The sequence below is a fragment of the Macrosteles quadrilineatus genome, unplaced genomic scaffold (assembly GCF_028750875.1).
Source record: "Macrosteles quadrilineatus isolate MER2022 unplaced genomic scaffold, UCM_ALF_1.0 Scaffold_3__2_contigs__length_128488019, whole genome shotgun sequence".
NCBI lineage: Eukaryota > Metazoa > Arthropoda > Insecta > Hemiptera > Cicadellidae > Macrosteles > Macrosteles quadrilineatus.
In genome coordinates, this window is record NW_026542596.1 from 12587041 (window position 1) to 12611526 (window position 24486).

Consider the following 24486-nt stretch of genomic DNA (forward strand, 5'->3'; position numbering starts at 1 on the left):
AACAATCACGGCCGCCTTTAACTAATTTTTTTTTAGAATTATTCCTATTATTAAACTTTTTTATATTATTTTATTATCAGCAAGTTTGGTTAGTTCGGTTAGGTTATGATAGTAATTTTATAATAAAAAAATTATAAAATTGAATTTGAGGAATTTATAATTTTATTTTATGAACAGAACTATTTTTGCGATTAGTAAACCTTCATTGCCAAAATATTCTCTACTAGAGCGCTGTTCGCGGAGGAATTTTGAACTAATGCCTCAATCGTACCTCCCCTAAGCCAGAGAGACTCCTCGCTTCTTCTTCTCCTAAACCTAAACCAAACCCAAAACCTAACCTAACCTCCTAAATCTCAACTCTAAAATAAAATATTGCATTTTTGTGTCTCTCTCAACAAGACATTGACGCAGGAAAAGTACCACTAGGTTCAGTTAATAAATAATATATGTATAGGCCTAGTACTTATTTAAAAAATAGATGATTAAATATGTTTACTATTTATTTCTAGTATAAACCTTAACGTTTGTTCTTAATCAACTTTATACGCATTCAACTCAACTATGGAGTTCATAAAAGCAGGCAAGTTATGCTATGTCTTAGTATTATAGCTGTATTTAAGTTAAGAATAACTCATTTTATCATACTACTAGCAGAGTACCCGTCCTTCGTACGGGGTTGGCATATAAGTATCAAATGCTTATAGCAGTTATGAGTGAGGACATGGTTTAAGAAATTTAGGTTCTTTTTGAAGTTTGTTCGCTACGCTCACTCACCTTTAGGTTGGAGCTCGTTCGCTGCGCTCACTTTCCTTCAGGTTAGCTCGTTCGCTACGCTCACTTGCCTTCAGGTTAGCTCGTTCACTACGCTCACTCGCCTCCAGGTTGAAGTTCGTTCGCTACGCTCACTCACCTTTTGCTGTTGTCATAAATGTAAAAGAAATAATAGTGCTAGTGCTGCACCCTGTTGGTAATCCTTGTAACTTTAATAATATTGAACATTATTATTATTATATATTATATTATTATTTGTTGTCATGAGAGCCGAAGCCCCCTGACTGCTTACCCGGTACCTATCCTACAGGACATACCCGGGCCCCATGATGTAGGCCGAAGCTTACGCATCAACCTTTAGCACATCATGGGCGGATGACTTAAGGTCATCAGGCTCGCCGGCTGCCGAAGCAGACCCTTCGGAAAGAGGGTTGCCCCTCAATCCTAACCAGGGATTCCGGCTGCTTGTTTAAGCGTCACTCCACCTGGGTTCCACTAGGTCGGAACCTAGAGGTCCGGTCCATAGTAGAGCGCCCCGACGCATTTAGTGCAAGCAACACTCGGGACCTATCTCATCCCTGACAGGCAGAACCCGCCATCAATAGCCAGGAGGAAGGGGACCATCAGCACGCTGACGATATTATAGGATATAGGACGATATTATTATTATGATTATAGGATGCTATTGAACATCACAGAACAGAACCAACTTGTTTAATTGAAACAGCTGTTAACCCTTTGAGTGCCGGAGACTTTATGTCAGGTACTACACTAAAGTGCCATGTGAGTTATAACTAGGCCTACCCAAAAATGCCGGGCCCTTTTTGTGGCTTTTAGCAATACTTCAGTATAAACGCTATAACTTTTTTATTTATCAACCAATTTTATTAATTTTTTTTTATTTACAGAGAAATAACTACTCTACAATATAACACAATTTATAAGTATATTTCATGCAGCAGGCAGTGTGAAAATGATGAAAAATACATACCTTGAAAAGTTTTTTCAAAAAACTTCCATATTCAATGCTGTGTATCATGTGAGAAAAAAATGTTTCACTCAATAAAACTCATACCACTCTGTTTTATATTTAACTGCCAACAAACATTCCAAGTTTCATGAGAAAATAAAGTCAAATAATGAGGTAACAACGTTTTTAGTAATATCATACATTTTTCCTCGGCAGCACAGATATCACACACTAAAGTCATCATGGCCTCATAGTCCTATTCTACAAATAATTTGGCCTAAACTTATATACAATAAATTATTTTAGTGCCAAATCTGAATGATAAAATAATAAAAAGTCATTTTGAGTAAAATAATAACATACAAAAAATATTTACAATAAGGCGAAACTGTTGGCGAACATATTTTAGCAATGATGTTGAGTGACACACTTATGGTGCAATCCTTTTTTGCACCTTTTGCACATAAATGTGGATTTCTTTCTCCTTCCACCTTCTCTTGTACTTGCTTTGCTGCAAACACAGCAGTTTTTTTCCCGGTTTTCTGGAATTTTTTCGACTAATGGGCTGTCTGCGTCGCCACCACCACGGGAGATTCTGGTCGGAGTTATGTTAGTTATGTCAGTTATGTTGGGTCTCATTTCTTGGATAACTAACCATTCTTTGGCCAGTTCCTCTACAATAAATATACTGTAGGCCAGCCTGTTCATTGGTTTATCAGTGTTAAGTTTGTACAGCAGGTAGGAGTTGAGGAGCATACGGCTAAAAATATTAAACGTGACCTTCTTCCAAAATTTTAAAGTTTTTCTGTCATCTAAGTATTGGTAAAGCATTTGGTCACAGCCATCTACTCCCCCCATGAAGTCATTATAGTTTCTAATTACTTTAGGCTTATTTGTGACATGAACTGACGTTCCCCTTACCCTTGCCCTTCGCTCACTCTCTGCTTTGCCATTGGTTGTTAGTAATAGGACTTGGTTTTTCTGTGATTTTTTTTGCCTATATCCTACCATTAAGAGGTTGTCTTTCCTCAAATACTTTTTCTGCCCTACTTCAAATTTCTCTTTCATTACTTCTGGTATTCCTTTTCTTTTCTTTTGCAATGTACCTGTGAGGTTCGTTGCCTGAGTAAGCAAAAACTTTGCTAGTTTTATTGTGGTAAAAAAATTATCCACAAACACGTGGTACCCCTTGCCAAGTAAGTTTGTCATCATCAGTAGTTTCTCAACAACATAGAAACCAAGGCCCTTCTGTGTTATTTCCCTTTTGTCAGGTCCTTTAGCTCCACGATACACAAAGAAGGACATACAGTAGTGTGTGACAGAATCACAAATGCACCATAATTTAACGCCCCACCGATGTCTCTTTTTGGGCAAATACTGTAACAACTGGGAGTGGGCCTTGGTGCTTACCATGCTCTCATCAACTGAAAGGTTCTCACTAGGAGTAAAGTGAAACCTAGATACCCTATTCATGTGGTCAACTATTGGTTGAAATCTAGCGCACGGGTTATACCCAGGTTCGCGCGGACGAGGCAGTTCTGTTGTGTCAACCAAGTGGAAAAACTGAAGGATTGCTTGAAATCTGTTCCTATTGAACATTCTTGGAAACCAAGGCATAAACTGACTGCTAGTCCTTGACCAATAGCAAAATATTGTAGGTTTTACATTTAGGCCCATATTTAGTAGCACTGCTACAAAAGCCTGCATCTCGATTCGAGTTACCGGTCTCCAGGACTTGGCCCTGCTATGTTCTTTGAGTTGGTGGGCATTTGCAGTAATAAAATTATCAGCAAATTTGTTTGTATATTTTACTAGCATATCAAACAAAGCAACAGTAAAAAATAGTTTGAAATAATCTATTGGAGATGAATTCCTAGGGGGGCAGTGTTTCACGCCAGACAATTCATGAAAAGTAAACGGATTATTGCCGCCAGGGTCATTTTCTTCATTTACTTCTGTCCAACCAGTTCCATCCTCACTATCCTCATTATTTTCAAGATTTTGTTCTTGGTTAGGTGCATCTAACCTAGGTCTACCCCGACGTCTTGGTGCAGGGTTTGGTGCTGGCATAGGCCTAGGATTGTCCACTCTATCCTCCTCCTCATCTGTTGAATAATTATTATTACCAAAGGACTGTAATATCCTATCTATCCTACGTTGATTGTTACCTTCATAGGGGTCGTAATCGGGGTCACTATCGGTATCATCCACAAGATCAGAAATTGAGTCACTGTCAGATTCGGCACCAGAACTACTTTCAATTTCAGAAACCTCACTCACAAAACTATCATCTAAAAAGTCGTCATCTAGAGTTCTTGCAATTGCATTGTCACTTAGTGGAGATCTAGATCGATCCATTACTAATAATCAATAACAAAACATCTCGTAAAAACACCGCACATAACCAAAAACTTGTTTACAGACAGTGAAATACGATGTCAACAATTACGCGCCAGCTGTGACAGCCATCTTGATCTCCGTGTTACAACATATGAAAACGTAGTACTATAACAAGTGAATGATTACAATTATCGCCGATTCAACGCATTATTTACAAAGAGGAAGTCTTTCTCTTTCAAAAGAATATAAAATATGTGCATATAATCGTCTTTTTCGCGTTTTAATATCGCGTTTTTCAAACGTCCGGCTAACCGGACGTTGGCACTTTTGGCTCGTTCTGAAAACGTCCGGTCACCCGGACGTTGGCACTTTTGGCTCGTTCTAAAAACGTCCGGTTCCCCGGACGTTGGCACTCAAAGGGTTAAGATTCAATAATTTCATTTCTCATAAGGTTAACATGGGAAACTCCAGAGCCACTGGGGCGGAGCCCGAAAGGATTTTTGGGATAAAAATATGCCTATATGTTAATCGGGAATGTGAGCTATCATCATGCCAAATTTCAGCCCGATCCGACCAGTAGTTTTCGCGTTAACTTTTCCCATACACACATACAGACACCACCTCTTTTTTATAATAGTATAGATAATGTTGCTATAATCTACATTCAATACCTTCTTGAGTAGGGCTACACTAATTGATTTCACCTACCTTAACCAAATAAGTTAACTTACAATTTAGTCAAGCTTAAGCCTAAAGCTACCTCCTACCACTATAAGAATAGTTACCACAAGGAGGGCTCTCCTTAAATTAAGGTCTCAAATGAACTCCCATTGTGGCCAAGTAGGCCTAGCCTAGGTCGATTCAACCTACAACCTAGGTACTGTAACTAGCGTCTAGACTGCCAGTGCAACTCCGAGGATCGTGGATTAGAGGCGCTGTGGCACCACCGCACCATGTCGAACGCTTCCGAATCATACCGGCGCATCAGCATAGCCTATCTAACTGATCGCGGAAAATTGTTATCTCTATCACATTCGATGTCAAAATGTATAATTTGTAGGTTCAATTTTAATTAAATATAATTAAACTGTCATAACCTAACCAAACTTGCTTAATGATAAACTCGAATGAAGGTTTACCAATCGAAAAAATAGCTCCGTTCTAAAAATAAAATTATAAATGTCTCAAATTCAATTTTATAATTTTTAAATTATAAAATTAAACTGTTATAACCTAACCAAACCAACCAAACTTGCTGATATGAAAAAAATTGTTGACAAAAAGTTAGTGCTACCAGTGGGATTCGAACCCAGCACCTTCAGATTACCAGCCTGACACGCTATCCACTACACCACCTAGGCTCATGACTCAGCTCCGTATCGTTGCGGTATGAGCGGTAATGGTTGATGTCACGCCATCGGCACAGAGTGGTGGTGGGGGGTTTTCCGATCTGATCCACGATCCTAGGAGTTGCACTGGCTGTCTAGATGCTTATAGGTACTGTATGTGATCAACTAGGCTACACATTCTTCCCATCATCCATTTGGCATATTGGTTATTATTCACTTTCCCCAACTTACGTAAAACGTCGTATAAGACGTTTTTAAACTGTTCCCAGACACCAACACTACAACTTTCTCAAATGACTTTTTTGTCGCTGAGACTTCCTGTAAGTTAAACACCATGCCTAAATTACTAGACACCACCTCTGAAAAACTCGCTTAACTTAAACATCGTGACAGGGCAGTTTACTATACTAGACACTTTACCAAGATTAATTGACTGCCCACATGACTAGACACCATACCTAGATTACTAGACACCAAGCCCAATTTACTAGACACCATAGCCTACCTAGATTACTAGACACCAAGCCCAATTTACTAGAGACCATACATAGATTACTAGACACAACACCCAGATTATTAGATACCATTACCAAGATTACTAGACACTATGACACAGATTACGGTTAGGTTAGGTCAATCTAGGTAATGGTGTCTAGTAGGCCTACCTAAGTTAATGGTAATGGTATCTAATAATCTGGGCAAGGTGTCTAGTAATCTTGGTAAGGTGTCTACTATAGGAAACTGCCCTGTCACAATGTTTAAGCGAGTTTTTCAGGCGTGTGGTGACTAGTAATCTAGGTGTGGTGTCTACAGGAAGCTTTGGCAACAAAAAAGTCATTTAAGAAAGTTGTAGTAAGGTGTCTAGGAACAGTTTAAACACGTCTTTTAGAACGTTTTAGGTAAGTTGGGGAAAGTGAATAGGTATTTCCCGGTATGGTTACTAAGTTAGCTCTTTGTTAGGTACTATTCTGCGAAGATAAACTTGAACAAAGTATGAATTGCCTTCTGTGTTTACATTTCCACCAAAACAGTGATTCAAGTTGATGGATTTGTTTTTGCCGATTTGCATGTTCGAGACTAATTTACCAGGGTTTAGAGTCATCCGTAGTACCGGTAGGCCTAAGTAGTCTTCTGGACATGTTTATCAGTTTGGCAATCTTACGTTCAGTTTGCATATAAAATCCCCCTTGGTCAATGCATCAAATGAGAGTGATGAATGACCACAGCCTCCCTACATCGAGAGAAGAACATTGTACAAATGTTTTTGACCCCCTCTATCCCTTACGTTAACTTAAGTTATGCTCATTATTCAGCCTACTTTAATTAACACTTCAACTGGTGATGAACTTAGGCCTTAATGTGTTGACTCCTTTGGACCACAGGAATTTGATGCCTTAAGCGAGCAGTGATTTCCCCTAATATTGGCTACCTAGACGAGGTTAGCATAGCAACTCGCTAGTAGAACAGTAGCGGATGAATCAAAGAACATATCATTGGTCTCAGATTTAAACTAGCTTCTTGGCCACGATGAAAACGCGGTGGAAGCCTTAATTTACGGACAACCCTCATAATTTGTGATGGAGTATAATGGAATCAAAAATCTAAGCCTGCATCAATGTTAGTGAAAAAATTTGTGAATTCCCACATAAGAAATTCTCTATAGGGAATTTTCCGTATGGAATTTTACAAATTTCCCATTGCCTATTAGGGAATAGCCTATTATAATTGAAGTTAGTTGGTTCCATGGGAAGACCTAGACTGCAGACTTATTCACTTTTTTATTTTGATGTCACCAAGGCCAAAACAACAAGGTAGGCTATAGCCTACTCTGCTAAGCTTGGCATAACATAGGTAGGTAGGCCTATAGGTCTACCGCCACCTGTAATTGTAAAACTTGAATTAAGAAATAATATTGGTCCAACACATGTGCAATAAACTGATAAGTAAATGTTTGTAAATCTAGTTTCATTACTAAGGGTATTTTTGTGTTACAGGTAGAGCTTTGGCAATCTGCAGGTGCTACCTCAATATTGGCAATAGCTTTTTGCATCAGCAATCAAATTATACTATGCAAACTAGATCTTTCGCTGCAAGAAAAGGTTATAGAGAACAAGCTAAGAAGAAAAAAGTTAAAACTGTCATTAAAAAACAAGCTTGGATACCACACAATCTGAGAAAAGGGACGAGGTGAGCATAACAATTTTAAAGCATGATATGCTTTATACAAATTTGTTATACAAAAATTATAGGTAGGCCTAGTCTATTTTAGTGATACTAAGCTACTACAATAGTGATACTACAATAATTGAATGATTCCACAGGAACTATTCTAGAAAGTAGGGATGGTCAAGTCTCGAAATTTCGGGAAATTTTAAATCTCGTTACACGAGACGAGATTTCTTTTTGGCCGAGATTTTTACCGAGACGGGAATAAAAAAAAAAAAAAAAAAAAAAAAAATTAAAAACGCCTGCAGAAAGTCAATGCAATACCCGCAATACAGGAGCGTGTTGTAGTTGCGTTTCCTTTGTGAAGGCGTTCTTATTTAATCAATTCTTTAAATGTAAATATTACTTTAATTATTTTAATAATATTACTTTAATAACATTTGAGAAGTTTTGTAAAGTGTAAGCAGTGTGAGAAATGTTTTATTACTATAAAAAGTCAATACAAGTAACTATTTTATAAAAATTAATATTGCTTTTATTTTATGATTTATTTTATTTTAGGATAAGTTGAACTCTATCCTAACTGATATCACTATGTTTCCTAATCGTAGGCATTTTTAATAAGTTAGGGGTGATTAATAAAAAAATGTTATGCTGATGTTTTTAATAAAAGATTGTAAATATTCTTGCCTATTATCATTATTTTTGTATTTAAAAAATCATCTAACAATGTTACAAAATCAGGTAAAAATTTTGAACGTGCATTTCCCGTTGTGTATGAGAAGGGAAATCCCGTCTCGATCTCGTCTCAAAATTTTATGAGAAATAAAAAATCTCGTCTCGTCTCGTCTCGAACTAAAAATCCAATCTCGTCCATCCCTACTAGAAAGACAATAGTTTACGGAAACATCACAAAAATTGTTGAATTGGTTATTGTTAAACTTTCCATAGAATATGAAACTTCCACTGCATGCAGTTCAAAGTCCAACATCTTTCATTTTAACTAGGGCTATTGTTGTTGTAAATTTAAACCTTTTTTATCTGATCACTATATAATCTTTAAATACTTATAATACTTTGTAATACTTTAATACTTTTCATTGAAATGGCGACCATACAAAGTAATTTTAAGCCAATGCCTTGGTATTTAACGAATTGATCTAATTATCAGGATAGTACTGCAGAAAGTCAAAGTACTCACTAGTGCGGACGTGAATCCACACCAGGGAGTATCGCATCAAGGCAACTGTTCTAGTTTACTTTTTATGAACATATTTTGATCAAATTTGGAAAATACATTCATTTCTTACTAAACTTAACATTTTACAACAAAAAATACTTTTTTACCCTCCCTGTTGTAGCAAACCTAAGTACTCGTTAAACTAATTCTATATAAATAGGGAATAAATGTGTTATTTTTAAGGAGACATTTTAGTGTAAATCCAATCAGGCAAATGGAAATTTGCTTAGCCTACAGGTTTGCTGCGGCGGGGGTATTATTAATAATTATGAAGTCAAACGAGGCGAAGACCGTGGGTAACAGCTAGTTATGATAACAGGTAATTTGAAGTAAGCAGCATCAAAAAGCTGTGATATACAATGAGAACTGTCAAAGTAGGATTGTTGACAGTAATGTTTATGTTTTTAATTGAATACATAGGCCTAGTTTCATTTGTGATATTGTGTGAAAGTTTTATAATTTAGGCTACTTTTTTATATTGTTTAGGTGCAGTAGTAGAACAGAATGGCTATTGTAGATGTTCAATACTATACTGTATATACTATACTACCTATCTGTAATACTATAGCATACCGTAAATATAAAGAACAAAATTCTCTCAAGCCTTAATCTATGCTAATTAAGCAAATGGCAATTAGCTTAGTCTGCAGGTTTTGCTGCAGCAGGGAATTTTACAGTTGATATCACTCTTGGATCCATGTTTCATTGCAATTTAATTTAAAATAACAAAATAAATCAACTATTAAATATTATAAATTGCCTAAATTAACCAAAATTGTTATCCTACCATTATTTCATATTTTTCCCATTTTGAACAGTTTCAGAAACATACTGTATAGGCCTAATTTAATTTTAAGTGTCTAAAACTTACGGTACTGTTTCTTAGTTGCTCTGGTGACCTGTTAATCAGAGATTTAACAAACTATTCTGTTTTTTCTCTCTGGAATATTTATAGTAATCCAAGGCACAATATAGCAAATGTTTCCTATCAACATGTTATCTATAGTGGGTGTCAGGCAATTGTATAAAGTGTTTAAAAGGACTAAACAGGTTCTGAAACACAACATGTTTTTTATAGCTAGACTAGGTACCTAGTATTTTAATCTTCAAAAAGTGGTATTGCAACTTTATATTTTTTACTTTCTTTATAGTGGAGACCGGGTTGTCACACATCAGAAGTCCCATGAGCATAAGAAACAGATTGCTCAAGACGATGTTTTTGTTTCTCGCTACTACGCTTGGAGAGTGTTCGACTTCAAAGAAGCTGTCAATTGTCACAGAGAAATCCATCATCCCACCATCTTGAACCTTCCTGACTCTCAAGTCAACTTGTTACTTGAAATGGACATGACAACAGCAAAATCTGTAAGTTGTGTTTAGCCATGCTTGATGTAGTACTAGGCTATTTTTCAAAAGTGGAAACATTGTAATCAGTAAACAACGGCCGACTGTTTTTGTTAAAATTATGAATGTATACCATCACTTTTTATGTATGAGTGAAAATTTAAAAACGTACGTTTTCAGGAAAAGCACTTTGTAAATTTTTTTCCCCTTTTTTCAAAACTCTTATTATTTTTTTATTTCATTAACATTTAAAGTTTCATAAAATGTCCATGGTAACGCAATATCTTTGGTAGTTTTTTTTTAAAAGAGCATTTTTAGTGGAAAAACACAAAATCCTGTCACGACCATAACAGACGTTTAAATGAATATTAAAAATAGTTAATACTATTTTTATAACTATGTTTTGCTATAAACTAATTTACTTTTATGACCATTATACAATAAAAAGGTCACTGAGCTTTTGGTATATTTGGTCTTTCTAGAAAAAAATAAAAAAACTCAAAAAATTTAAAAAAAAACAAAAAAAACTTTTTAAGTTTGTATAACTACGAAAAAACTTACCTGAGACCCAAAAAATCGTTATGTTTGTATAGAGGTTTGCTTCTTTTGTGTATAAAACATTGAAATATGACGATATTTTAATTTTTGAAATTTTTATGATAGAAATCATAAACGTGATGGTCAGGGACAAGCGGTATGGTCGTGAATTTTCTGAAATAATCTAAATCTTTCTAAACAATCATTCAATTATACTGTTAGTTATAATAAAAATATGTGTTTCAATTGAACTAAACTGTTCAATTTACAATTATATTAAAGTTATTGTCACGACCAAACACACTATAATCCATAAGGCTGGATTGGTCGTGAAAAAAACCGCGATGGTCGTGAATCTTTGGTCGTGAAATTACGTATTATTTGGCTCTGTTCTGATGGTAGCCCTGCACCTCATGTTCGAGGATACAAAGTGGACTTCTAGGTTAATCTAGCAATTGAAATATCTTATACACAAAAATTAACACCATGTCTACTTCATCGAATGACTACGTACGGTCATGGACACACCAAAATTACAAAAAACACAATCTTTCCTTTATTAATCTTGTTATTCCTCCTTTCAACTCGAAACGACCGGCACTACAATCCTGACGTACACCCTGAACTAGTCTCTAAAACCAACTGACTCCATCGACGCCAGGCTTGCCACTGTCGTGCTCCAAAGTTGAAAATTTTTCCCAAATGGTCGTGACGCCAAATCGAGGGACAGACTTATTTTGTCATGGTAGTCAGTTTGCAATGACAATAAAATTATAATATGCTCCTTTTTTGTAAGTTTAATAACCATTGATGACATAAAAATATGGCTTTATATATTTCGGCATGAATAATTAGTCTAAAAACAGTGTGAAAGTTGGAAAATGTACCCTAGGAACACGTCATGGTCGTGAATTTCGAGACTTTGAAAATACGAAAAAAATACCTAGAACCTATTTAAAACCAAATAAATGTGTGTAACATGTTGCCCCCGTCCCAAAAAATATTAAAACACATAATAATAAACTACAAATCCAGTATCTACGAAGTAAAAGGCCAGGGACATGAAAACGTACGTTTTTAAATTTTCACTCGTATACATGTATATGTATTTTATGAATGTACATACCTTAATCAAATTTTGGTCGGACCCCAACGTCAATCTTTAAAGCAGTATTCCTTCTCTACCTGGTTGGTAATGATGTCTGTTGATAGTTTTAACTCTTTTAACTCTATTAATTATTGTTAACATGGTTATCTAAACAATAAACAGCTTTGTTAGGCATAATAAATATTGTAGATGAAACTAATTATTAGTTTCATAATGATTAAAACAAAAAAAATTTATAATTTGCTCTTAAACTCATGTCCAACTAAATAAATTTGCTACTATGTCCCTTAATTACAGCAACATTGTTATCATGTCTCAATAATTCCGATATTTAATCCTATTTTCATAAGTTTATTTTAGATTTTAATCAAAAATTTGTTTTCATATACAAATAAATGTAAAACTTAAAAACATACTTTTAACTTCTACAACTTAAATTTTTATTGTTCTTTAGATTCCTAATTCCTATTACTTCTGTGTTCATCACTCAAACTGTCTCCTGCTTTTGAAGCACCGAGAGCAATAAAACATGACAGACACAATTCCTTAAAATCAAGATATCATTGCAATAAAAACTTTTTTCCAGACAAAGTTTGTGGATAAATTCAAGAAAATGGCTATCCTACCTCACATTTTTGAACAGGATGACCTGACAGAAAGGTCCATTCTTGTTTTCTGCAAAACAAATGAACAAAAGGAAGCTGCGATGGCTGCTGGAGCCAATCTTGTAGGTGGGAGTGAAATCATCAGAGATGTTGAGGTAATGGAGAAATTAGGTACAGGTACCTTATCAAAAAAACAATCCAAATGCTGCAGTTTTGGAGGGTTTACTATGCAACAGATAACAATGCAAACTATTTTTTCCAAGATGTAACGTAGAAAACTATCATAGTCAAATTCTGTTCCACAATAATGTGAAAGGAAATCGATTTAGGGACCAATAAGTTTTGGAATAAAAACAAGATCTACTGAACTTGTTGCAGTTACATAGGTGACTACAACGAACTTATATTAGGCCAGATTTTAAAAATTTTGAATGATATATTGTTCCATACATGAAATCTTAGCCAATGAAATGAAAATTAAATAAAATAAAATGTGTTTATTTTGTTTTCAATTTATAAAAATTATTTACAATGTCATAAAACAGCTAAAATTATAGCATAGTCAGTTAACGAATACAATATAGCTAACTACACACAAGGAGACAATACATATTTTTAATATTAAAATCAAATAATCTTATTGTTAAGAAAAATTCAAGGCATTTGGAATAATGGAAGTTATTAAACCCCATAACCAATTAAATCCAACAGTAATTTGGTCAATTTGCTAACTACTTAAATTAATAAGCGGCATTAAAAAAAAAAATTGGAAATAAAAAGGGTTGTTCAAAAGCCATTTGTAGAATTAAGATTCAAAAGTATTTTCAGGATATTTTGGTATTAAATGTAGGCCTATTAGCTTGTTGTGTATTTTTAGCGGGATTACAATATGGCTTTTAAGGGTTTTAGACAGTCTACAAAAATCTATGGTAGCAACGTTTTTACTCCTTGTATGAACATGGGAATTTTGTTTGATAAAGTTGGGATTTTTTAGAATATATGATACAAAGTCAAATGCATAAATGTTAATTAATTAATATTGGAATTTGTAGTTGAATGAACTGGGGTTTACAGTGTTCCTGTAAGGGTTCACAAGATATGATTCTAGAACTAACTTCTTTTTTAAGACTGAAATTTCCTATATCCTACCGCAATTTCCGTAAATGATAATATTGTATCTGAAAATGGATTGAAAGTAAGGAAAGTAGGCTGTTTTAATATAATTTTCCTACTGTTACCTAACAATGTACATGTTCTCTCCCTGATTTGAGAAAGCAAAGTGGCCAATTCGCTCATCAGTGAGACAATGTTAACATTGTCTCACTCTAATTACTTTGTCTCACTCCAGATTTGCAACGTGAAGGCACGAAATAGTGAGCGCGTAACATGCAGGCAATGTCGTATGCGCGTGAAATACTTTGGCAGCACTGGCTGTAAATCAGCTGGTCAGCTGTTGTACTGTTGTATTTGTCACTTCACATTAAATGTTATATTAAAAGTTCACTTCTGTGTAAAAATAGGTTATGTTTCTTCACCAATTTATTTGTTTTATGGTAACTGTAGGAAAAGTATAATGTGCAACTCGAGTTCAAAGTACATTTGCCTCACTCGAGAAACCATTCCTCACTCGCCTACGGCTCGTGAGTAAGGATTTCTCTCGAGTGAGTCAATTGCTCACTTTTCTCACTAGTTGCACAAATAACTGTTTTATCTATAAAATATATTAGTTTAGTTATAAGGCAAATTACCCTTCAAAGCTTAGAACTTATGTAATCTATATGAGGTCCCCAAGAAAGGGTCTTATCCAGATAAATACAAAGAAATTTAACATTGTCTACATAACCATATAACAACATATTTAATTCACACGGTCTAAGCCTAAAAACAAATTTTTTGAGTTTTATCTTTATTTAAGAGAAGCCATTAGATTCAAACCAAAAAGAAGCTTTATTAATTGAGTTTTGAGCTAATAGAATAGTTTAGCTGCACGCTCACTGGGTCGGTACGGGTTTAATTCAACAGTTAAAAACATTGAATTAAATGAGCATGCGCTCGCTGAGATGCCACAGCCGTCAACAGCATTCCGTACCTTCGGGATGTCCGATAGAAAGTCTGGAGCTACGAACTTAAGGACACTTCCGTGACAGCAGATCCGTCAGACCGATCACGGCTTTGGACTTTTGGTACGGCATTTTTAGCGTTTTACGCTGTCTGCTCTCTTGTTAATTGAAAATACAATTAGGAAAATGTCCTGGGTCTAGGTATTACCGTGCCACCTACGATAATAGCTACTTCCCTAAAAACACTAAAACTTGGTTCTATTTGAATAATTCATTTTGTTTGATTTTTATTAACTGGGAAAATATTTTCATTTCAGAAAGGAAAAATAGTCCTCCCAGACTTCCGATTTGTCATTGCCCACCCGAGCATTCTGCCAGAGATGATAAGCATCAGAGGTCTATTGAAGAGAAAATTCCCATCTTTGCAATTAGGTTTGTTTTATAAAAAAGTTAAAAGGTATTTCGAATGTGCACTTATTTTTGTCCCAAATAAAATTGAATGCTGGTTCTTAATATACAAATTAAAATACATCATTTGGGTGTTGCATGAAAAGCAAAAGCTCAGTCAGGACTAGAAAAACTATTTCTTTGATTTGGACATTGTGAAACAGGTACTTCGCCTATTTATATTGGAAATAGATTTTTCCTTCAGTCACCTGATAAAGTGGCCTTCTTTGTACTGATTGTAGCACAGAAAATGGCTAATTGTTGCATCTACTTACTTTTTCCACACACTTTTTACTTTTGCCGCACACCAGTATTCTAATTAAACAACACAAAACAGTGTGCTTTTATTAGGCGCGCAATACGTGTACTCTTGAAAATAAGTTTGTAACACTTAAAGATACAGTATTACGACTACGATTTCCCATTTTGCTCAATGTTTGGATTTAACCTAACCTTAAACGTGTTGTACAGTGTTTGAAAGACTAATTATTTACATTAGACTCCCTCTTATCCAAACTCCATGGGACCGAGGCCAGTCCGGATAACGGGTTTTCCGGTTAAACCGACGTCCCCAAAAACTCATTAAGACTTTAACTCTTAGCAATAATTAACTCTTAGTCTAAATGCATATTGTATACAGTATTTGACTTAAATTTAGGAGAGTATTGTATTTAGACATGTGATCACTGGTCAAATTTTTCCCATGAGAACAGTCGTTTCAGTACCGCCCACTTCCTGCTGATCTAGTCCGGTTAAACTTATGTGCTGATAAAAATTGTCCGGTTAAAGAGATGTCATTTCCACCAAGTGTAGTCCGGTTAAAAGGTCTCCGGATAAGAGGGAGTTTACTGTATATGCTTTATATTAACTGTAGGAAAAATATAATATGTAAAGTGAGTGCAAACTGCCTTTGCTGCACTCAAGAAACTTTCTCTCATGTGCAGCAAAGTGCCACTTCGCCCACTTGTTACACAAATAACTATTCTCTACTACTGCAAGGAAATTATCACATTGTCACACCTGTAAACAGTACGCAAAATAACTCATTTACGATCTAGAGCGGGAATGGATAATTTCTGAATCAGCTGATTCCACTATTGTCGTTTTACACCAACCACAGCTATTAAACATCCAAAATGGTTCTCCAATTGCCAGATCATTAATTGGTAATGATTGATAATTGGTTTATATCAACTATCAGGTGTGTTAACAACTGGTAAGCAAATAACATAACCTAAATTACATTTTATATACAGTAGACTCCCTCTTTTCCGGACACCTTTTAACAGAACATCGGTTTAACCAGACTACACTTGGCGGAAATGACATCTCTTTAACCGGACAATTTTTATCAGCACATTGGTTTAACCGGACTAGATCGGCAGGAAGTGGGCAGTACTGTAACGTCTATTCTCGTGGGAAAGATTTGAAACCAGTGATCACAATACAATGCTCTCCTAAATTTAAGTCGAATATCACAACACACAGTCTGTTTTAACGAGTTTTTGGTAGGGATGGACGGGATTGAATTTTTAGTTCGGGACGGGACGGGACGGGATTTTTATTTCCTTCCCGATTTTCGGGACAGGACGGGACGGGATTTTTTCTGTGCATAAAAAGAAAGTCTTGAGTATTGCAGTTACCAAAAAAAGACATACAAAATCAATTTTTACCGTTTGTGGTACTGATCTGTAAAAACCAAAAAAATGGGTAACAATATACCTAGGTACCTATAGAAACTTGTGACTCACGGTCACGGTGCGATCGTCGGTATGACTCGTGGTCACGGGATGATCGTCGGTATGACTCGCGGTCACGGCGCGATCGTCGGCATGACTCCGCGGTCACGGCGCGATCGTCGGTATGACTCCACGGTCACGATGTGATCGTCGGCATGACTCCGCGGTCACGGGGTGATCGCCGATATGCCTCGCGGTCACGGCACGATCGTCGGCATGACTCCGCGGTCACGGCACGATCGTCGGCATGACTCCGCGGTCACGGCGCGATCGTCGGTATGACTCGCGGTCACGGTGCGATCGTCGGTCCAATAATCACGGTCACAGCGCGATCTTCGTTATGACTCGCGGTCACGTTGCGATCGTCGGTATGACTCCGCGGTCACGGGGTGATCGCCGATATGACTCCGCGGTCACGGGGTGATCGCCGGTATGACTCGCGGTCACGGCGCGATCGTCGGTATGACTCCACGGTCACGTCGTGATCGTCGGTATGACTCCGCGGTCACGGCTCGATCGTCGGTAGGACTCCGCGGTCACGGCGCGATCGTCGGTAGGACTCCGCGGTCACGGCGCGATCGTCGGTAGGACTCCGCGGTCATGGCGCGATCTTCGGTATGACTCGCGGTCACGACGCGATCGTCGGTATGACTCGCGGTCACGGCGCGATCGTCAGTAGGACTCCGCGGTCACGGCGCGATCGTCGAAATGACTTCGTCTCTTGCGTTCGCGGACTATCGCTCGCAATAGCGGCGTCATCGGCACTCGCGAAGCGGCAAAATCGCCGACGATCGGAACAAATCCCGTCCCGAAAAATTCCTGAATCAAATGTAATCCCGTCCCGATAATCGGGAATATTTTTTTCCCGAAAAATTCCCAAAATTTCGGGACCCGTCCATCCCTACTTGGGGACGTCGGTTTAACCGGAAAACCCGTTATCCGGACTGGCCTTGGTCCCGAGGAGTCCGGATAAGAGGGAGTCTACTGTACAAATAAAAATGTTTTCTGTGTATTATGAAAACTTAATAATGGTGGTATGAAAAATCTTGTGTGTATTATGACACAAACAGTCATTGCTGCTCTTGAAATTTATGGCCATCTACAGTTATAGAGCGGCAACGGCAATAACGTACTTTGCTCTCTTAATACAGCTATAGTGATGACTGATCTGCAGTTAGAGAGTGTGTTTACTAGGCTCACCATATGAGAATGTTAATGTTAATCGATACAGCAAAACCTCGCTATTGTGGCCTTGGTTGGTAAAATACATATTTTGTAGACACACTGAGCCTCCTAGGCATCTTAGACATAGTTCCTGGGGAAGCATTTGAGGCCAGTCATACTTGGCAAAATTGCCTGACTCCTATTATTGATAGCAGTTTACTCTCTTTTACCTTTACCTATTTCCCCTGCCATTGCTAAAACTGCAATTTTTGTAGTTCATCACTGCAGAAGCTTTAATACTAGGATAACTAGAGATTTCCTGTGTAATGTAAATTTGCTTGATGTGACGATACTGAATGCAGTTTTTTTTTCAATTAATTGTCAAAAACATCATATTTTAAATTATGAACTTTGAAATTTGATAGTAGATTCAACTATTTCAGGGATTATTTACTGCTTCACAGGTCACGATTAGATAATAATGAACCAAAAATTCTAGAAAAATGAATCCTATACTAATAGCAAGCATTGAACATATCAACATGTTTTGGCAGTTCCATTTAAGTAATGTTAAATAATGTTTATTTTCGGGGCCAAAAACGTCATTTGTTTATGTTTATGATCCATACCGGTATTTGTTTAGTATTCGTGATATGAACTATCATTTATCATTTTATTTTTCTGTGTGATTGCATTGTAAGCATGTATGATTTTAATTGTCAAAAGAATCACATAAACACTTGTATAATGTTTGTAAAGGCAGTTAGTTATTTTCTCTAGATTATCAGATGCTCTATGTCTGTGTTACACAGTACTTGAATTTGAGTGACTTTGTCGCTTTCATCAGACATTATTTAAGTTTCATTATGATGCTCAGACCATCAGAAACTGGTCTGATAGTATCTGAATGATGTATAACTAGGCCTACTCAATGTTGTCAATGGCTACAGAATCATGATAATCCATCTTAAACGAGCGACCGGTAGGCCAGATTTAGGAAAAAGCCCGATCATCGATAGAGACGTTTTAAATGAGTGAGTTATCATTAGTGACAGCCAAAGTCCTTGCAATAAGTTAACAGCCAATAATAACAATAACTAATTGAGATGACAAGTGTAGGAGCGATGACTTTTTCTACAAGTTTTTATGAGCGGGTATTAATTGTGCGAATGTGAGTTTTCTGTTTCGTCTCCCGGTTTGTCACCATTTGCCAGTACTGTAGTGTTGTTATACGTTGTGTTGTAGTTATTGTACCTACTCCACAATAATAGTATATTAGGTGCAGTAATGCTAAAGAATGTACCGTATTGTATGTTACCAGTTACGGTATATATATTTATTTGTGGCCTTTTTTTTAAGGGATGAAATTGAGTTAAATTGCTGGAGGGTCCGAATGATTGAGGTTTTACTTATGCTACTATAGTTAATATTATGTTTCAGGAACTTTGGGACCTAATATTGCTGAGTTGGTGACTCAGTTTAAGAATGGAGTAGAGTATGCTTGTGTAAAAGATGAGAAGACGCCGGAGTTTGGATGGATAAATACCACCATTGGACGGGTGAGTGTTTAATTCATAAGATGGAAAGTAAATAAAAGATATAGCCTATTGGGTCTGATAATTGGAGTGTCCAATCGAAATTGATCACCTCTTACCATCTTTTTTGTATATTTACCGTCTTGTGAGTAACAGTGTAAGCGTAAATATATGTTTTAAGTGTTATAAGACGTCTCTTATTTACTTTATTTACTTTCCGTAAGTTTAATAACACGTACAATGCTGATCAAAAAGTTATTTAATTCATAAGACTTACAGGGTGGCTACTGCATCAGTAATTTTAAATTCCCTGACTTTTCCCTGAACAATATATAATTTTCCCTGACCAAAAATACAGGTGATTTGCGTTAAATTAATGTTATTACTTGGATATAATCACTAAATAACATATAAAAATTACTGACTTCAATTTATTAGCGTTTTTCAGGTTTGTCATTAGATAGCTTTGTTAAAAGTTGAATAAATAGGCTAGGCCTACTAAAATATAAATATTTTATGGTTAATAACTGATGGAGTAGGCCTACCTAAATTTCAAAATATATACAAATATGAAGATGATAAGAAGGATTTTAATATCAACTAACTATCTATCTTCTATCTATATATTAATAGGCAAGCATGTTTCTTTAAATCCTTTTTTCTCAGCTTGTGTGCATCGCAGGGAGAATCTACGCATATTGTTGGAAAGATATTTTCCTGTAGATGTGCAGAATCCCTTTATAAACTAAAATAGGCTCAATAATAAGCACAAAAATGAGTTAAAAAATTTGAAAAAATTCACATGGATCTTATGGGTTGCCATGCTGGTGACGATATAGCAACGAAATATAAACAGAAAATAAAAACAAATGGAAGAATCTCCAACCACATGTTTTATTAACAGTGTGGGGTGAAAATAGAAAAGTCTGTACATTACATGGATGACCTCTTCTATATATTAATAGGCAAGCATGTTTCTTTAAAACCTTTTTTCTCAGCTTGTGTGCATCGCAGGGAGAATCTACGCATATTGTTGTTCTGTATATATATTTTATTGAAAAACATACTGTAACATCCAACTTTACATCACGAAACAAGGATAAATCGGTTTGTACAAATGTTTGCAGAAACTACGTGAACAAGCTCAAAAATAAGCAAAAAAAATAAATTTATTTTAAATAATTTAATTTTAATTATTTTAATTTTGCCTGAGATGCACTCAAGCTGAGAAAAAGGGTTTTAAAGAAACATGTTAATATATATACTATATATTTTAATGAAATTTGGCAATCCTGTTTATGTTATACTAAGCTATCAAGATTCCAATAACATAAAACACACCTCCCCTGTACCTTCCATGTAGCAGCAAACCTAAATACTCGTTAAAATTGTAATTTTAAAAGGAAATAAATCTGACATTTTAAGGGAATATTTTAGTAGAAATTCAGCCAGGTAAATGTAAAATGGAAATTGAAATTTGCTTAGTCTGCAGGTTTGCTGCAGCGGGTCTATTATTTTTACTGGGTGACACAACAAAACTACTTACATTTGTTTTTAAAAAACTTTCTTGGATAAATCATTAGTATTAAAAATAAATTTTGTTCACACTAAGCTACTCTTTTTAATCAACTACCCTCAAAATAACATTTTTGTCATACTGCAGCAAAAAAAGCTGTTTTAATACATGCATTGCGGGTCTAAAGTAGCTCTTTTACTCCATAGGGAGTAAAAATCAGCTGTTGTAAACTTTGGTTGTAAGCAATTGCATGTATCGAAACAATTTATCGATTGATTTAATCGGTTTTAGCTAATTCTTGCATTATTGGCAATAGTTTGACATATCAATTTAGTACAAAAGTAGAATATATAGCAAGACAATTGTAATAGACGAAATGATTGAATCAATTACTGAACAGGTGCTTATTTGCATTAGTAGAATTGAAAACAAGCAGGAAGTCGTTTTGAGAGGTTATCTTTACATGAACAAGTATGTTTGTTTTCTAACTTAGTTTGTTAATGTTGCAGTATGGAAAAAATATACTTCATGCAAAAAGTGTCTTTTAACCCTCCCTCATTTTCCTGGAAGTGAAACTTGAGCTTAGGTCGAAAAGAGTCACTTTACGCCCTAATGATGAAATATACTATTTTTGTCTTATTCCTATAAATTATATTAAAAAATAGGGGTTTTAAAAAGTAAAAAAAGTGTTTTTTTTTGTTAGTTAAATATGGAAGATAGTCAACTGGAGGAAAACTTTCAGGCCTTGGTAAATGACATCAATACAAACAGACCAAAACGCCCAGGACCTTTTATTACCAGGTGAGTTACAATTAATTTAGAAATGTTACTCTTTTAGTTTAATTGAGAGGATATTGAACAACACTTAAGTCGCAAGATCACAAATTTAAAAGCAACCCTGATTGAAATTACAGAAATATTTTTTATTATTTTTAAATATTAGCCTACCTGTCTGCCTTAAAAAGTGCACAAGCATATTTTTGCAATTACAGTAGAGTCCCGTTAGTCCGAAATGGTTGGGACCGGACCCATTTCGGATTACCAAATATTTCGGATTAAACTTTTTTTTGATGTTTTTTTAAACATTAAAAAAAAATCTTTTTCAAATAAAAAAAAAAAATTTTGTCTTAGGACGCTAGGCATGAGCCCGGGATTGTTTTTCACATTACTTAAGGCTAGACCTAGTGGATCTCCCCACTATCACATCACATTATCACTTAATAAAATCCATTTGTGATTTGGCGGGATTGGGGATTGGAACCCGGGACGAAAATAAAAAATGTTAATAACAAAAATGGTGAAATATTTACTAAAATACTCTCCAAAAAGTCTATCTCGCTCGGCCGCTACAGAATACTTTTACTAGGTACAGCTAACTGTGTTAAAAGTTAAATAAAAAAAAAATTTAAAACTTTAAAACATTTTAACTTTTTTTATTAATATTTTTTTTGTTTCGGATTAAGCGGACTTTCAGATTACCGAAGTTCGGATTATTGGGACTCCACTGTACAACTCATAAAAGGGAAATTGAAACCTTAAGCTTTGAATTGTGGTTATAGCCATAGTTGGGAAAGTTGGTCAAAAATTCTAACTAGTTAAAAGTTTATTAGTTAGTCCCGTAAAAAGTAACTGATAGAAGTTATTAGTTACTGTAGTTGAAAAACTAACTGAACTAACTGAAACTAACTGTTAGAAGTTGTACGAGACTTAGGCTATCTTTTTTGCACAGTTTACATTTTGCTACATCACTACTTTCACTAATAATATTCAAAAAGGCCCACACATCACTTTTACATTTACTCATATTAAATAAAAAAAACTATATCATTCATTAACTAAAATCAAAAGAAACTCAATTAGAACCAATGTGAAATAACAATAACATAACCTCAACAGTCAACATACGGATGTATCATACAACATACACTGTAACTGCAACACCGCGATCGTGCATATATAAAAGGACTACTGCATCTTATGACTTATGACTTATCTCTAAAACGCTAACCGTGATTGGTTTATCGTCGTCCTCACCAGCCACACTTTCTTATATTATAAGCAGCCAATAAGAAAGGTTCTAATAAGTTAGTAAAGACACTAGCACTCGGTGCGGCGTTCAACAACAATCCAAGTTTCAATGTCGCTGAAACATAGCATGTGATTGGTTGATCGTTGTCGCAGGGCAGTAGGTGAGCCAATGAGATTGTGTCTATTAAAATGCCAAGGACACTAATGCTCGCAGTTGTGATCAACCAAACCAAGTATCCACGTCGCTATCACATTACACGTGATTGGCCGAACATCGTCTCTGGGTGGAAAACTAGCCAATGAGGTCGTGTCTATCAAAGTGGCAAGGCCACTAGCGCTCGCAGTGGTGATCAACCAAACCTAATATCATCCTAAGTATCGAGTATAGCCGATACCTCGATACCGCTGGTATCGAGAGTATTTGTGTATCAATATCGGCCCACCTCTATTATTTAGTTTATTAAGGGTAATCAAGACAAACTTTTTAAAAGTGTCAAAGTGTCTTTATTGAGATATAACTTAAGGAATATTTTTATTACCAAAATGTAGAAAAATCACATTTTTTAAAGCTGTTATAGGCTCTATAATCACAATTAGATAATTATTAAAAAACATTGGATGCAACATGTTTTGCGTCTGTAAACAGATTTACGCCACACTACACTATTTTGACAAACTTCCCACGCAAGAATTTTAGTCCAGAAAACAGCTGTTTGCCGCCAGCTTAATCAAATGGGGTTCAATTGTGTACTACTGTACTGTAATGAGTTTTACCGGACACCAATCAGCTGATTATACTGTATTTGGGTGGCAATGAGTAGTTATAAACCAAAACATAACCTATTCATTGTTATAGCACAGTCCAACTCTTGACAGTAACATTCAGGCCAGAGATGTTAAACATCCACTTACATTACGTTCCTGAATCATCTTAATTCTATAAAATTGAACATTTAAAAATTATGTTAGGTAATAACGATTGCACTCTTACTTGAAATAAAACAGTGTGCAGTAATGGGGTGCAGTCAAAATAGGTTTTGCTGTAAAAGTTACTTAATTTTTATTAATATTTGTATTCACGCTGAATGAATTTTTCAGGGTAATTATGTCATGCCCTCCATCTACTGAAAATTTAAAGGTCAACATTGAACCATACTTAGAAGAAAAGCAGATTGAAGATGACAGCTCTGATGAAGATGAAGCTATTCCGGCTAAAGCATAGATTAATTTTGTATATTTAGTTGTCAAATAGAATGTTTATTTAATCATGGTTGTTTTTGTCTCCTTTATAATTTATCTACTTGCAAAGTGTATTGCATAGAAATAAGTTTATGTAACAATGTTTAAAACATTTTTTTATATATCTTCATGAGATAACCATTATCACTTTTACTGTAGTGGTAATAAAAGATTAAGCATCGATTAAGAAAATTTTATTTATAAAATATACATTACAAAAAGTTATAAAATTATATATAAACTATTTGATATAAAATAACTTACAGTGATAGTGTATTAGCTCTACAACAGGGCTTATAAGTTGGCACAATTGTATACAAGTGTTATT

General features: G+C 35.5%; 1 protein-coding gene across 1 annotated transcript; it reads left to right on the forward strand.

The window, feature by feature from the left end:
• Positions 1-336: 336 nt before the first annotated feature.
• Positions 337-24185, forward strand: LOC128989766 (39S ribosomal protein L1, mitochondrial-like). The gene is made up of 8 exons (XM_054411804.1): positions 337-584; positions 7429-7617; positions 9988-10201; positions 12412-12585; positions 14808-14922; positions 19281-19399; positions 21595-21692; positions 24018-24185. The coding sequence occupies exons 1-8, from the start codon at positions 562-564 to the stop codon at positions 24139-24141; spliced, it is 1056 nt and encodes a 351-aa protein (XP_054267779.1). The 5' UTR covers positions 337-561; the 3' UTR covers positions 24142-24185.
• The last annotated feature ends 301 nt before the right edge of the window (positions 24186-24486 follow it).